Source organism: Plectropomus leopardus, chromosome 21, assembly GCF_026936395.1.
Source record: "Plectropomus leopardus strain MGB_pleo_1.0 chromosome 21, ASM2693639v1, whole genome shotgun sequence".
In the NCBI taxonomy this organism is placed as follows: domain Eukaryota; kingdom Metazoa; phylum Chordata; class Actinopteri; order Perciformes; family Serranidae; genus Plectropomus; species Plectropomus leopardus.
The window spans coordinates 16,330,685-16,347,102 of NC_142196.1; the positions used below are offsets into that span (position 1 = coordinate 16,330,685).

Here is a 16,418-nt window from a genome sequence, read left to right on the forward strand (position 1 = left end):
TTCTCTGCATAACACTCATTCTCTGCAGCTCTCTGCCCAAAGGATGCTGTGTTCATAGAAAATCATTTCAGCTACTTTAAATAATGTTTTTTAAAGGCCAGAGCTTAATTAGCTTATTAATAAAGAAATAAAAGTCCTTATTAACTGTTGTGATTTAAACTATTGTGTAGCTCGCTCACTTTAAAACTTGTCAAAGCTCGTGCATGGCTGAAGGGTGGTGGATGTAGGTAAATTAGGTTATTTTGGAGCCCTTGACTACTTCTGTGAAGACCAATGAGCGTCACCGGTGAGATGACAACTCCTTAAGGTATGCTCCCCCGGCCGGATCAGATGCACCTGCATGCAACGAGGAGCACGCGCACAACATTAACCCATGAGCAGAGCTTCAGAGCTGTGTGCGACAAACAAACTGGCGTCTTCTTTGCTTTTGTTTTTAACCAATTTGCAACAGAACAGAAACCCTGGGTCCACTCCGTACCAGGTAAGTGACTGACAACAACACGTTTGTCTCACACAACCCGCATGTAGTGACATGTTGGAGTCTCAGCACGCCTTTGCGCTCATGGCGCTGTGCGTAAAAGTATTTAGACGCACGTTTGTCGGCTTTACAGATCTGACTTTTTATCATCTTTTGTTTTCTGTGGCATCCATATCGACTGATTAATCATATCGGCCCAAACAATCTGACAGCAGAGTTGTGATATGGTGGCATTAGATCGCTGTCTTTCAGTTTCTTTTACAAAATCAACTTTGCGTAATTTTAACATAACTTTTTCACACCGCATAAACGTGTCACAAGTACATAAAAGTGTATGATTACTGGCACGACTTCATCCTCGGTGAAACTCCCCGGTCAAACCAGTTCTGTTGCAGTGATAATGACTTCCCTTGTGGTGCTCCTTGTTTCATGACATTTGGCGATCATGTTGTTGTTGTTCGACTCTCTAAAGGCCCACACAAGTTATTTTTGTCTCCTGTCTCTTCCAATTAAAATTCTGAAATCTGTGTAGTATCACTCTGCAGGAGAATTTTCACAGAAGCATGACTTTTTATTTATTTATTTATTTATTTATTTGAGCAGCACATCAGAGCAGATGGACCAGGTATCCAACCGGTCAGGAGTGGGCAGTGATGATGAAGAGTTCACGTGGAGCTCTAATGAAGACGAGGTAAGAAAAACAACTACACGCTACACCATGCCAGGGGCGGAGCTGGATGGTGTAAACTTTGGTGGCTCCGCCCAAATCTGGGGGGGGGTTTCCAGGGGCATGCATGGGATATTTCTTTTCCCCATCCCCGGCAGCTTTTTGCACCGTTTTGAATGTAAATACATCACTTAAAAGCTGCAAGGGGAGCTAAAGTGTGTGGACCTTTCTCTGTATCCACATTGAAACCCATCCCATAACTATCTGGCGTGCCCTTTTTGCAGTTCATTGGGGGAGAACATGAAATGGGGAGTGTCAAACCCTTTTCTGCATTGTGGTGATTATTTATGCACCACTTTGTGCATTTCTACATCAATATATGGTCTAAAACTTTTTAATTTTGTTGATATATAAGCCTTCTTCTACTGTAATGTTTTTATTGGGCAGAATAAATGCACGTCATTTATACCTGCTCCTGCTGCTTGTATGTGACGTTCAGACTTCCTTTACATGATTTACCTAAAATCATGCAGTTCTAGTAGAAAATACAATAAACTATGACGTTGAAAATCTTATCACACCATGTTCCACCTCACACATATGGGATTGCTGTTGCCTCTCTGATGTAAAACCCAACAGGCTCATAATGCTGTTTATCATCTGCTCACACTCTCAGGAGATGTTACTTAATTCTCAGTCTCGTTCTCTCTCATCACCACTTTTAACCTCCAGTGAGAATTATACACATCTTGATATTTGTTCTGGTTTCTGTTTTGAGCACAAAGACAGAAAAAATATGCCATGTCTTATTACTGTCTCTGATGTTCACATGTCCTCCAGCAGAGCTCCGACCCTCAGGGACAGTGTCTTGCTGCACCACAAACTCCCCTGCCGACATACAAACAGAGGTTTGATGAATTTAAGAAGTTGTTCAAAGAACTGCCGGAGTCAGAGAGACTCATAGTGGGTGAGTTACAAAGACTGCTTCTCAAGGTAATAAGAGTGTTGATCCATGACACAGATATTTCAGGTATTATTCGATTTATTATTATTGTTATTTATTTCACAAACCTTGTTTTATCTGATTTTTTTTGGTTGCAAAAGTGGAAATGACAAAAGACACAGAACAATAATAATAATAATCGTCATAATAATAAACTTTATTTGTATATCACCTTTTTATACAAGAAACGCAACCTAACATGCTTTACAACAAAAAAAAACAAAACATTGCATACACCAAGTGCTTCACATCAAAAGACATTGAAGACATAAAGACATGATAAAACCAGCATGTAAAAATAAGATAAGATAAGAATAGAATTCATAAAGTGCATCTTCACATGGAATAAACCCACATGATAATACTAGTAAAAGTAAGATAAAAACAAGGATAAAAATATAATGTGCAGAATACATGACATAAGATGGAAAATAAAACCCACTGAGATAACATTAATAAAAATAAAGCTAGAAATGGTGTATAAAATGCATAAAATTAAGGAAAATACAGCATTTTAAAGAGGTGCAGCGGTGCATAAGTACGAAGCAGGATGAGCAGCTCTTCAAATCTGTATGACAGTATTCTATCCTAAATTAAGTAACAATTTATAAAAATAAAAAATAAAATGATGAAGTAGAAACAAAATATAATGTTTAATGCAGTTGTGGTCTATGTTCAAATAAGTCAATTATGTATTCAGAGATGGTATCATCAGTGAATATTTTAACCAGATGGTAAACTTACACACTAATAAATAAAATATTTAAGTTTGATGTTTTACAGTGACACTGTTGCATTAAATGGAAAATTATCAAGGTTAGACACATGACTCTGTAGTGTAACCTCAGCATGACACAGATCTAGAAACCAGAACTGGATGAAAATTTTAGATGTATTTTAAAAATCTTGGAGAAGGTGAGTCACAATATGACTCTCACTACAGTGGCCTGTTTTATAAATATAATGTGTCACAGAACACCTCAGGCACACTCATTTCGATGGATGATACACCTGCTACAGCTTTCCTGTATATTTTTCCTCAGACTACCCGTGTGCCCTCCAGCGGGACATCCTCCTTCAGGGACGCCTCTACCTCGCAGAGAACTGGCTCTGCTTCTACAGCAATGTGTTTCGGGGTACAAAGGTAATAAGACAGTGGAGGACAGACGGAAAGAGCAGAGGGTGTACAGTCTAGAAGCACATTGTGTTCATACTGATGTAACTGCAAAAGTGCGTACAAAGCATCAAAATATAGATTTATCTTCATTAAACTAACATTTCTTCCTCTTCAGTGTACATTTCAATATTGATGGTTTATTTATCTCTAATAAGAGTAAACTATTTCACACACTGTTCACTCAACACTCCCTTTTAAAAAATGGAGAAAAAAGAAACGTGTGCACATTTTAAAGGAAAAATGTAAGCAATTGCATTTCTGAGCCTGTTTTTTTGTTGTTGAATTTTCCACTGTATTTTTTTTTATTCCCACAAAAGTTGCTATTAAAATGTATATATCAATCTAATGTGTTTTTAGCAACGTAAAAGAGAAACCATAATTATCACATTTTGGTATCATTTCCTCAAAAACATACAAAATGTTTACAAAAACCAGGTGCTGGACAAAAGATCACGCAAGAGACAAAAAACAGAGTCAGCACTCTGCACTGTGCTCTTGTAGACGTGTAATCAAATGACAACTGAGATGACATTTCGAACATGCTCTTAAACAAGCACACAAAATCTCTGGGAGAGCTCACCAAATGAACAAACAAAATATGGCTCCAAAGTGCACAAAATAATACACTTGTTTATGGGAAAAAGACCTTCTGTGCAGTTCCTGTTCCTCAAAAACAAGCAGCGAGGAATTCTGGTTTGCAGTCATGTGCAACAGATGAACAACAGCTAAGCAACAAAAGTAAAAAATAACAAGGGAGATCCACATATTGCAACACTTGTTGCAGCCTCAGTGGACTGTATGATAATGCAACAATGCTGCTGTGAGCACAATGTTCACGCCTCTTCTTGGGAGAGTTGCCTAAAGTGATTACAAGATGTCATCACAAAATGACTCCTGAGTGGATGAGGATATATCTGATAAAGTAATGAATTATTTCTTTATAGCATTCTTTGATAAGCATGTGTGTACTAACTACAGTAACCGTTTACCTGTTTTATAGATTACACTGACCCTTAAAGACATTGTGACTGTGACCAGAGAGAAAACAGCTCGGCTGATTCCCAATGCCATTCAGATCTGCACGAACACAGAGAAGGTATATTGTGTTAGACGCAGTGGTGGAATGTAACTAAGTACATTTACTCAAGTACTGTACATAAGTATGAATTTAAGGTACTTGTGCCTTACTTGAGTATTTTTTGTTACTTTACAAATAAAGATTTTTGCATAAAAATCACAAGAAGAGTTTGTAAAATATAATGTTTTTGTTCTAAAATAAATTGCCAAAGAGTTTATACAAGTACAGATGCAATAATTAGTTCTTTAATTAATCGGTTGATTCACAGAAAACAACTGTTTTGACAAACATTTAAGCCTTTTTGATTTTTGAAACAATTATAGGGGTTATATATATGAGTTATAGGGGATGTTATTATTAATTTTGATTTTTTTTTGGGTGTTTTATTCTATTTTTTATTTTGAAGTATTGTTTTATATATATATATATATATATATATATATATATATATTTTTTTTTTTTTTTATTTTTTAAATTTTGAGGTTTTTTTTCTAACAATTTGGAGTTTTTTTGGATGTGTGTGTGTGTGTGTCAAAGATCTTTCTGCATTGGTTCTTTTACTTTTAATACTTTTAGTGTATTTTCTTTATTATTCTTACTCACTTTTACTTAAGTTATATTTTCAATGCAGGACTTTTAATTGTGACAGTATTTCACATTTAATTAATGAATAACTAATGATCATATCTTTGTATCTTCACCTGCAGTTCTTCTTCACGTCCTTCGCGGCACGCGAGAAAAGTTACCTGTGTGTTTTCCGCATGTGGCAAAACACACTGTTGGACAAGGTAAAGCCTGCTCCACTGACATACAGTTACCTAAAACTGTCTTCTAACCACAGACAATATCAGTATCATGTTCATACTCCATGTAGAATAACCACAGTTCATGCAGGTTCAACAATAGTCACTGTTACATACCTCAGTCACATGTCCACAGTACCTAAAGTCATTTCACACGTATCTCAAACACTGTCGTCACACAGACTTTGCCGTGATCCAATAAATAGACTGCTGTGACTAAATGCCTCACAGAGCACCAGCAGCTCTGTGACTTTAGCTCATTTTGCAGCACTTATGTAATCGGTCCAGAGTACATATCAAACTGCCCTGTCTCCTCTGAGGTTATCAGTGCTGCTCTGCTATTGCATGTAGGGTAGAGATCTGCCCACAGCAGCACAGCAGAGTTTGATATTGAGTCTGACAGACACAGGCTTTTGTTCATTGTTCCACATAATAAGGTGCTGTTTGGAATCATTTATATTTATGTCAGGGATTTAGTTCAAAAGTTAACCGCTGAGCCAGCTTTATTTGTGCTCACACAGCTCTTTGCACAAGTAGGATGTGGCTCAGGAGCTAGAGCGGATCGTCCACTTATCAGAAATTTTAGGTAGTGTAAGCAGTACCTTGAGTGATTTTGCTAGTTTGCAGGTAAACAGGTTCAAATTTTGTACATAAGTTAAAGTTGAAGCACTAAAATGGGTTGGATTAAGCCTTTGCTAAAGTGCAATTGCTGAAAACTTGATTTTCTGAGAATCTTAAAGATTACAACTTTAAAAATGAGCTACAAGTGTCAGTTGATGTGCAGCGGCTTAAAGCAGTTACATTGTCAGTCGAAAAGTAGACATGGAAGCAGTTAAAAACCTCACTGAAGTTGCAGCAATAGAGACGCTACATCTTATTTAATGGGCCACTTCACAAGGACTGCAACCAAACAAACACTGTGGCACACAATTCACTAAAAAAATTTTAATAAGTTAAAAATGACACTGCGTCTTAAATCGTGTGCTGAGCCTTATTTGGTCAGTGATAGGGTAATTAAAAAATAAAAATAAATGTGATTTTTTTTTGTATCTGAAATAAGCATAAAGAAGGTGTTAGTGTGTATAAAAAAATCATCAAAATGTACCTTGTTTATGATTTTAAAAAAAGTGCAATGGGAAGATCCCTTGAGCTAAGTTCTGGCTGTCCCTAAATCCTAGAAGCACCCCTGCATACACTTGACCTTTGCAGGGTTGCGACTGGATTTTCCTATTTGCAAACACCACATAGGAAAGCAAACATCAACAGGCGGAAAACAAGGAATTAATTTATAATATTTACGGATAAATATAAATGGTTGATTATTGACTACCCGCTGGCTTCCTGTCATTTTGCAAAAGTTTTGTGTATCGCTGATATAAATCATTGGCTTTATGTTCACATAACAATAAGGTGTTTTTAAGAGGTGAAACCAAGCAGCAATGCTTACACCACTGTTCTTATAGACAGGCACTATGGCAACCTGTACCCACGGGGGCGCAGTCTCCTGGGATCAGTAGCACAAACACCTGTATATACAAACATCAGCGTCTAGAGTTCATTGACCTCTCAGGTGTGGTCTCGAGGGTAGATTTACATTACATTGCGCACAGAGCGCACTTGACGCTCAGCTCGAAGTTAAACCGGAGTCGCATCTTAACAAAGACGCTTCTCTGGCGGTCTGAACTGGCAGTGAACCGGACTTTCGACAGGTAGGACGAGCTTTTATTTACCTTTTATCGCGGCGTAAAATCTGGGCGGCGCGTCTTTACGCCCCTGAACTCGCTCAGAGGACTTCCTGAATGATCGTCCAGGCTGCAGATCAGTCTGACAGCCAGCTGAAGCAAACAGCCGCGAGGGGAAAAGTCCTCTGACAAGTAAGTAAAGTCTGTGTGAATAGATCTGAAACTTTCTCACGGTTTTAGATGCGCTTTAGTTGAATATAGTGTTTTATTTCCCGTCGGATTAAACCTGCCTACGGATCACTTTATTCCTCCGCCACATGGAGCAGCACATCTTGTTTTTGAAGTTTTCTGAGAGTGAGTTTCTTTTGGTTGTCAACACAGAAATGTAATATGAATATCCCAGAGGTCGAGAGAGACAATGAGGTCTACAGGTTGCTTGTCACCCATGGAGATAAGACTGTAAATTATACTGTGTGGACGCTAGATGTGTCCAGGTAACCTACTTCAAACTCTGAGTCACCTGAAGTTTATTGATCATATTATGGTTTCTGTCTGTCAAAGCAGAGTTGTTATTATGCAAGAGGAAGAGATATCTGCAGGTGCTGGTTTCCAAGTCAAGTCAAGCTGTATTTATAGAGCACATCTAACCCTTTTGAGACCTGAGAAAATTGGTTGTGTGTGTGTGTGTGTGTGTGTGTGTGTGTGTGTGTGTGTGTGTGTGTGTGTGGAGGGAGGGGGGGGGTGGGGTTGAATTGTTTGGTAGCTCTATCAAAAGCTCTACAAATTGCTGTTTCAATGCTATGATGTTTACTGTCATAAATATAGTTACTGAAAAATGTCACCAACTGAATAAAAACTACTTTCTCTAAAACCTAAGTCAAAAAAGTAGCGTCGAATAGGCTTGAAGTTGGAAACAAGCCTTAATTGCAGGTAATGTTTGTAACCTCCCTTTTTTCTCCGCCTTCAGCCTCTGACCAGCTTGGAGTTGTGGCAGATGGTTAAACAGCATTATGGGTATGACCTGGGCCTGAGCCATGAAGAGATGGAGAGCTTACAGATATCAGCAGACTCAAGCATGCAGACCAGGTGAGCTCACGCCCGCCTGCTCTTTGCACATAGTCTCAATTTACTGTAATATAACACCACCTCTGTGTTTACTGCAGCCTGACAGCGAGGCCTGGTGGTGATGATGGTATAGGGAAGCTCGAGCGCCCCCCTTCCCTTCGCCTCCCTGGGATGGAGCACGGGCCTTTAGATGCTTCGACACCTCAAGGGGAGGACTTGCCTTCCCCTGTCAGCTCACAGAGCTCTCCCATTTTGGTATTATGTTTTTCTTTTTCATCATTTTGTGGTCTGTGCATGTTTTAATCTTTTCACACCTCATCGTTTGTGTTGTTTTCCGCCCTCCAGCCGGATGACGCTCGTAGCACCCCGTCTCGGCGCAGCCCAGCTCCGTCGCTGGACCGCCTCGCCCCAGAACGGGTTTCCAAGCGCTCCTCGCTTTCTCTTGACCTTAACGCCAATGAGAACGACCTGTCTGAACAAACTGGCTCAGAAAGCATCGAGGATGGTAAGATGCTTGAGCCCATGCTTTGTATTTTAATGCCTCCACGCTGGAGATAGCCGGGATCTTGAGGTGATTTGATCAGATTTGGCAGAAATGTCCAATTGGACTCAAAGATGAATTGAATAGATTGGTGGTCAAAGGTCAATGTGATCTCGTCTGTTGCGTTCTTGTGAACACAGTATCTCATGAACGCCAAATGGGAATTTTCCCAAATTTGGCACAAACATCTGCTTGGATTCAACAATGAACTTATTAAAATTTGGTTGTCCAAGGTCAAAGGTCAGGGTCAATATGACCTTGCGTTCATCTCATTTCTTGATTGCGATATATCTAGAAGGTCTCGAAGGAATTTCAGAATTTTGGCGCAAACGTCCACTCACACTCAAGAATGAACTGATTAGATTTGGTGGTCAAAGTTCAAGGTAAATGTGACCTCACCAAACATGTTATTGGCCATTACTCAGCAACTCATTCACTGATATGACAATATTTTACACAAATGTCTTGACATTTTGTAACCAAAGGGTCAAAGGTGAACTTTATTGTGATGTCATAGTGTTCTACAAAAACACTTTTCTGGCCATTACTTAACACCTGATGTGTGTGAAGCTTCCACGCTTTCACAGATATAGAGTGTGTTTACATGGACATGAATGAAGTGTTTTTGGAGTATCCTTTTTATCTGTTGGGTATTTACACACCATATCCTGTTTATGAGAAGCCCAACTATGCTATCTGGAGTACTCCGAAGGAAAGTGAGATGTATACGAGGAATATGAATAACCCGATAGTTCTGTTCTCATCTAAACACCATTTCCTGAATATTATCATAACCAGGATTGGCTTCATAAACAGGTTATTCAAGTTTATGTAACCACACTCATTGATATGAACAGTAACTGCAACTTGACCGATTTGTGGAGACATAATGCCACGAGGAGGCAATTCTGTTCATGGTTTAATATATTTTGCTCTCTCTCCCTAAACTTTTTGCATCATCAGTGGAGGAGCGAGTGGGTTCGTCTCAGTTGCAGGGTCGACTTTATCTAAACAAGGTGTTCCACATCAGCGCCAACAAGATGTTTGAGCTGCTTTTCACCGACTCCAGCTTCATCCGCAGGTTCATGAACGTCAGGAAGATAACCAGTAAGTATAAGACCAGTTTTAATCTGGATTTAAAGGCATATAAAGGGGCTATATATACATTAAATCTGTTGCATTGCTTATGTAAGGGATAACGTACAGCGAGTGGTTCATTATTGTGAAATAAACCCCAACAGCTGCAGGACAGTGCTATAAACAATATGCAACAAAGAAATCAATAAATTGGCAAAAAAAAGATTTGAAAATTATTTAACTGCTTTGAGTCTACGATCAGAACTGCATCCACTGCAACTGTCTGTAATTGGAGCATTGTAATTGACTGAATCAGAATCGAGTGTCCATAGCTACGTAATGACTTTTGGTAACAATGTTTATCTGTATGCTCCCTGTTAAATAAACAAAATCATTTTCAGCCATCTATCCATCATGTCTAGGCAATAACATCTTCCATGTGCATTATTCTAGTTGTGTTTTTGTGTTCTCAGACGCCAGCTTTACTGCTTGGCAAAAAGATGCCCCAGGAAACATGAAGAGGAGTCTGAACTACACAATAACCATCAGCAACCCTCTGATTGGCAAGTTCTCCACCGCTACAGAGAACCAGGTTTGTTTACATCTGTGTAAATGGTGTTTGAACACCTGACTGGATAAATAAACGTGTGCACTCCAATTATCTCTCAGACGCTGTACAAAGAATCCAGGGATGGTCAGTATTACCACGTGGACTCTGAGGTGTACACTCATGATGTTCCCTATCATGATTACTTCTACACGCAAAACCGGTACTACATCATAAGTAACTCGAAGCGAAAGTGTCGGCTAAGGTAAGATATTATGATTTTATGACTGTACTTTTATATTTTTTGAGTGACTGCCATTTAAAATGTCAATTGTACTGCCAGGGTTTATACTGATGTCAAATATAAGAAGCAGCCATGGGGCCTGGTGAAGTCCTTCATCACAAAAAACTCCTGGAGCGGCATAGAAGATTATTTCAGACAGCTGGGTAAGTAGACGGCTGTTCACACAGTGTGGAGGCATTAAAGAGCACTTCAGTGCTTGTATCATTGTATCATTTTTATTTAAATAAAAATTTAAAACAGGTCAATTTGACCCAAACATTACATAAGTGTTGAGAAGACATTACCCTAAAATTGGCAAGAAATCAGTAAAAAGTAGATTACCTGAAAATTAGCAAAAATAAATAAAACAAAAAAGTTAAAAACAAACAATAACAACAAAAATGCTTAAAAATATAGTAATTTTAAAAAATAATTTAAAATAGATTATATTGATAATTATAGTATGGCTCTCTGGACATACTTTACTAGTTTTTCCAAATCTACTCTTTTTTTTTTTTTTTCTTTGCAATGTCTTAGCTTGTGGTTTTATTGTGCCTCCATGCAGGGCGTCGCAATTATGAATAATGGGACTACCTAGAGGCAGAATGGGACGGGGACCTTGAAAAGCCCAGAGTAAAAAGTGTTCTTTTGTTTGCGTTTTTTATTAGTGCCAGAACTAAATTAAAATTGGCTGAATAAAAGGGTCGAAGACTGCTTTTTGTATATAAAAAAACAGTGGAATCTCTTTGACGTACCTCTCAACCCTTAAATGCGCAAAATTATTTTGCCCGCCCCTTTATTAGGACTAGTTTTTGGAGGCATATAACCACAAGGCAATAATTCCAGTTTTATCGCTGATCTGATATGAGCTGTTTCCTCTGTCACACATCGTGCTCTGCAGCAGTGAATCATATAACAGTTATGAGAAAAGAAATATGACGGGCAGTCGTACCTGCATCACACTGAAGTTATCAGCTTTTTAAAGTGCACTGAGCTTGGAAACCTTCTGGAATTATGCCTTTCTTGTGTTTTAGTTACTGTTTAAGCAGAAATGTTTCACTGATCTGATACTCTTCAATTATCAGTGTCTAAATACGCTGACACTTTGATGACATGGTGTTTTTACTGCTTTAACCCCTCTCACTCTGTGTTTGACTCTTTGTGGCGCTTTGTTGACACTGTGCAGAGGCAGAGCTGCTGGAGGAGGAAGCAGAGATCAATCAAGGAGGTGGAGACACAGGGAAGAGCGGTGGGCTGCGGAGGAGGAGGCGGACTTACAGCCGGACTCTGCCTGAGCACATGAAGCCCAACAAGCAGTTCGGGCAAGACCCCGAACAGCACAGAGATGGCAACATGGGTACATGGTGTTATACTGTGTATAAATGCTTTGAAGGAATAGATCTGCTGAGATGATCAATACCACTCTCATGTCTGTCTATCAGATATGAAGCTATAGCCAGGAGACAATTAGCTTAGCATAAAGCTCTGTAGCAGGGGTAAAACCTGGTCATCTGTTGAAATGTGCTGATTCTGTACAAAGCATGTTTATTTTAAACCTTTGAATACATTTCTTTAATCTGACTGAAGTAAACTAAGAACACATGGTTTTTTAAAAAAATTTACTAAAATGTTCAAATGAACATCCAGTCACTCTGCACTTTTGAGAATTTCTTCCTGCGGTGGAGGCAGTGCAGCGGTAAAGCCTTGAAAGCAAATGTGCCAACTGCATGCCGGACAACCGCCTCTGCTGTAGAGACGAGTGGAGATTTGCCGCTGTCGTATTTGGTTGTACTCATGACACACCCAGAAAAAAACAGCAGCATGTGTAGCTTAGGCTGATGCAAAATGTTGACCACGTTTGGGAGTAGATATTTTCTAACCAGAAAAATGTCGACTGCAACCCAGGTTTGTCAACAGCCAGCATGTTTTTTTTCTTTCAAATCTATAATTTCTTGATCTGTCCATCTGTGTTTCAGGACCTGTAGAAATGAACGGGCCGCACGGATGGAGCACAACGACAATAGTGGCTGTGATGAGTGTGATGTAAGTTAACAACCTGAAAACACACCTGTGAAACACCTGGTATTTTATTCCGTGACAGACTGCGTTGATCGTAAAGGTCATAACATCCAAAGATTGTGTGTGTTAGGATGCTTCCTCCTGTGCACCAGTGGTCAGATGAAACTTTCTGTCTCCTTAGCTTGCTGATTCTGACGGTGATGAATCTGGGTCTGTTCTTCAAGTTGTGGGCCATGGAGGACGTAGCGCACCGCATGTACCTGAGCACAAAGCATCGGCTGAGGGAGAGGAGCGAGGCCAGGTCAGATAACTTTCTGTTCTTTTTGTAATATGCACATTTCATCGGATCTGCTCCCTTGTTCGTCATCTGTCATAGACTGTAACTATATCGGAAGTTGCCACACTCAGAAAGCAGAAGTCTTGGTGTGGGTGGAGAGGGGGAAGAGGTTTGTATTCCTCCACTTTTTTAAATGATGTCTGTGGCGTCGAAGCAGCCCACATGCAGGAGCGCACTTGTTCTAATGAGTCACAGTGTTTAAACTGCCTGCAGGTCAGCCTCAGTAATGGTGGTTATGTAAGTGACATCGTCTTGCGTCTGTGCCCCTTCACTCTTCTTACATTTCCTTCCCTCCTACTTTTTTGTCTGTCTTCTGCTGCTTTTATATAACAAATGTGAATATCATATTGTGCGAGGAGCGTAGGTTTCATTTAAACAGTGGTGGGGACACAAGCTGGGGATGTGGGGTGAATTTTTATGGACCAATTTGTGCCTTTTCTGCATCAATTTATGGTAGAAAAGTCTTTATTTATTGAAAAGGAAACAGAAATTTTTATTCTACAATATATGTCAATAGAATATAAAACAGTAATGCTCCCAGGCATTCTGTACTGCTGTCAAATTTTTATTCTCCCGTTGACAGATTATATCCCTGCTGAGTCAACACTCATTATTTAGGCATTATTTACTTTTCCATCCTCTTATGCGTCTTCTGTTTGGGGAGGTAACCTCTCAAGTAAGTTTGTACACAAGTCCTTATGGATTATATTGATGCCTAATTGACAAAAATACACTTAGCATAAATATGATGCTTTTTTATTTTTTTGTTTCTAGAATAATGTTTATTGTGGAAATGTAAGGAATCATTAAAATGTTATATTTCTTAAAGGGAATTTGGCATAATGTTTTCCACTAGGAGCAGGTCGGGACATAATCTGAAAAGGAATCTAGGTGAAGTCTTGCAGTAAAGTGACTGTGCAAGATCTACAGTCTGTGCCAAATCTAGTAAAAATTCACATTGTCTTTAGATGTGAGAGGTTGTCAGACTTCAGTCTTTTCAAAGTCTTCTGGTGTATTTTAGGCAATAAGTAACCAGCTTTTCAACGTGATTTGCTGATGTAATATCTCCGCAGGAAAGTATCAGTAAAACTTAAATACCAGCTGGCAACTTCACTATCAGATGGTTATATTTTAAAGATGTTTCCCCTGTTTTTAGAATTTTTGTTACTTTCTGTTATTTAGTAATCTGGGTTTTGTTTTTAACTAAAAAAAATTTAACATATTTTACACTGTATATTGGAGGGACAGATTGGTATTTCTTTTTGGAGGACATGGTAAGAGAACGTGTGATGCTCGTATTTTGCTCATAATAATAATAATAATCTTTTTTTTCCTGTTTTTGGCAGCTTGGCCTCTGAATATGGGCCCAGACCGGTACCGGGATTTAGGACCGCAGATGATGCGCAGCTGCTGAAAATTGTATTGCAGGACTCAATCAAGCTTTTAGAACAGGTGAGACAAGCTGGGGACGCACTCAATAAATGAAAAGTCTGATTGTAGCTCCAATGTGACCATGATTGTGGAGGTTCTGCACTGCCTTGTGCAAATGAATGTAGTTCAGCTAATGACTGTGTAAAAAGATGGAGGTCACATCTTTACTTCCTCCCACTGTATAAAAGTGAAGCCAATATGTGCGGATACAGTGGCTTCCATCTTTCTCCGGTGACGGAGCCATAATCTGTACAGTAGTGATCTCCATGGTATCGAGTTCCTACCTCTACACTTGTCCAATTAATTGCTATTGACGCCATTGATTGTGAGCCCACAAACTGGCACTGTATAACGGTTAATTATGACATCAAACACCCTTTTTAATAGCATCAAATACCAGTGAAACTGAATTAATAAGAAAAATGAAAAAAAAGACACAAACAGCAGTGTGATAATAACTACCTTAAGTGACAGAAACCATCTTTGGAGAAAAGTTACTTGGTGTGTACCTTTTGAGTTTTTAGTTTAGTTTTGGCCCATGTCCCTTCTGCTAACATGGAGGGGGCGGGGTTTATGACCGGTTCTGCAGCCGGCCACCAGGAGGCGATCGAGAAGTTTTGGCTTCACTTTTGGGGAGCTGTCCATTTTTATATACAGTCAATGAGTTCATCGTAGACTTTTTATCATTATCTTGTTTTAATTTACAACTATCACATAAATTCATAGCTGTTTTGTAACACAAAAAAAACTGAAGCAGTTTTTCTGGCTGCTGAGTCATTTCTTGTATTTTTCACAGCTCCGCAGCTCTTTGCTGGCGCTGCAGCAGAACTTTGCTTTGGCCAATCACACAGCAGCACCGCAGTGATGCTCCACACCTGGCAACCACAGAGTACCTGTCCCCTGTGGAGAGGAGCAAAAGACTGCAGTAATGAACTGCCTCTGAGGAAATCTCTGGTATCCAGCGATGTTGCGGTGTAGACGTCCCCAGACCCCTGTCATGCCATGTGTTGCCAGGGGTTACACTTCCCAAAGCCTGTGGCGGGGCATCAGGTGCCAGAATGTTTTAAAGATGTGGACTGACTGCTGTGAAGATGAAGTTACATCAGTCGGCCGCACACGGAGCAGCATGTTTAGACTTCTTTAGGATGCTATTGTCAGCTCTCTTAGCTGGCTTCTTTTTCACTCTTAAATAGTGGCATTGGGTTTCTGAAGACTCTTTACTGATGTGCCTTCTTATGTTGTGATGAACTGAAATACTTTTATTTGTGTTTTACTCCAGGGAAGTGAATCAATATTATTTAAAATAACTATTTTCTCTATGTACATTTTTGCACATATTTTAATTTTTGCACAAGTGCCCTTTAGATATATTTTAGTATTTTTACTCTTCCAATAAAAACTGTAGAATCAGGGCCTCAAATTTGAGTTTGTCCTATCTTTTGTAATCATAATAATTTATCTGTTTTTGTATATGTGAACTGCAGGAATAGATGCAACATAATTAACAAATGCAAATAAAAAATATTTTATAATACTGTATATGAGCCAAATCTGGTGAGCAGAGATACTGCTGATGGTGGGCCTTGAGTTTTTTTTTTTAAAAAAAAGTATGATTTGCTGTAATTTTGAGTACTAGGTGTAGGGTCAGTGCAACTATCTCAGGTTTTCGTAGTACTTTTCTCTCACACTGTGAACACCAAATGCAAATTTGTTTTGTGATTTCCAAATTGACACTAACACTACAGTTGTTTTCTTTGTATCAGTTGTTGGTGACATGCCACTACAATGACCTTGAGCCTGTTTGATGTTTACAGTGTTGCCATCAGCCTTGTCTGTGTGCGTACATTTGTTCAGCCACTTAAAACCACTTCTACAAGCAACCATTTATGTAAATTTGTTCCTGTATTGTACATTTTTTTGCCATATTGCAATTCACTGTTTTAATAAACAAGATTTCTTGCCAGAATGATTTATTTCATTGCTGTATTACTGTCAACATTTTAATCATCATTATTATTAAATGTCAGACGGACACTCATTCATAAAGCTCCTGTGAAAACTTTACAAAATGCTCCACATGAAAAAAATAAACAATCACTGACAGGGAAATAAATGTAAATAAAAATACTGCTGAAATGTATCATTCATAAATAATTTAAGATTAATTTTATAGATTTGCCTCTGATTGATATTATACAGAGCACTCTACAGCCTGAAAAACTTGGAAAAC

At 39.0% G+C, this 16,418-nt stretch overlaps 1 protein-coding gene across 2 annotated transcripts; it reads left to right on the forward strand.

The window, feature by feature from the left end:
• The first annotated feature begins 281 nt into the window (after window positions 1-281).
• On the forward strand, window positions 282-16,154 carry gramd1c (GRAM domain containing 1c). Of its 2 annotated transcripts, none has more exons than XM_042510741.2 (18): window positions 282-481; window positions 1,082-1,169; window positions 1,986-2,112; window positions 3,192-3,292; window positions 4,326-4,421; window positions 5,111-5,191; window positions 7,856-7,974; window positions 8,052-8,208; window positions 8,299-8,458; window positions 9,458-9,601; window positions 10,045-10,163; window positions 10,241-10,383; window positions 10,462-10,565; window positions 11,588-11,758; window positions 12,378-12,444; window positions 12,602-12,721; window positions 14,104-14,209; window positions 14,985-16,154. In XM_042510741.2, exons 2-18 carry the CDS (start codon window positions 1,095-1,097, stop codon window positions 15,051-15,053), a joined length of 1,959 nt encoding a protein of 652 aa, XP_042366675.2. In that variant the 5' UTR covers window positions 282-481; window positions 1,082-1,094; the 3' UTR covers window positions 15,054-16,154. The 2 variants fall into 2 exon arrangements, with proteins under 2 accessions (XP_042366675.2, XP_087927934.1); XM_088071808.1 differs by having other exon boundaries at window positions 1,989-2,112.
• Window positions 16,155-16,418: the final 264 nt, after the last annotated feature.

Coding starts and splice junctions, on each gene's coding strand:
- gramd1c (XM_042510741.2), top strand. CDS start 1,095: ATGGACCAGGTATCCAACCGGTCAGGAGTGGGCAGTGATGATGAAGAG. Junction 8,209..8,298: donor CACAGAGCTCTCCCATTTTG/GTATTATGTTTT, acceptor TCCGCCCTCCAG/CCGGATGACGCTCGTAGCAC. Junction 11,759..12,377: donor GCACAGAGATGGCAACATGG/GTACATGGTGTT, acceptor TCTGTGTTTCAG/GACCTGTAGAAATGAACGGG.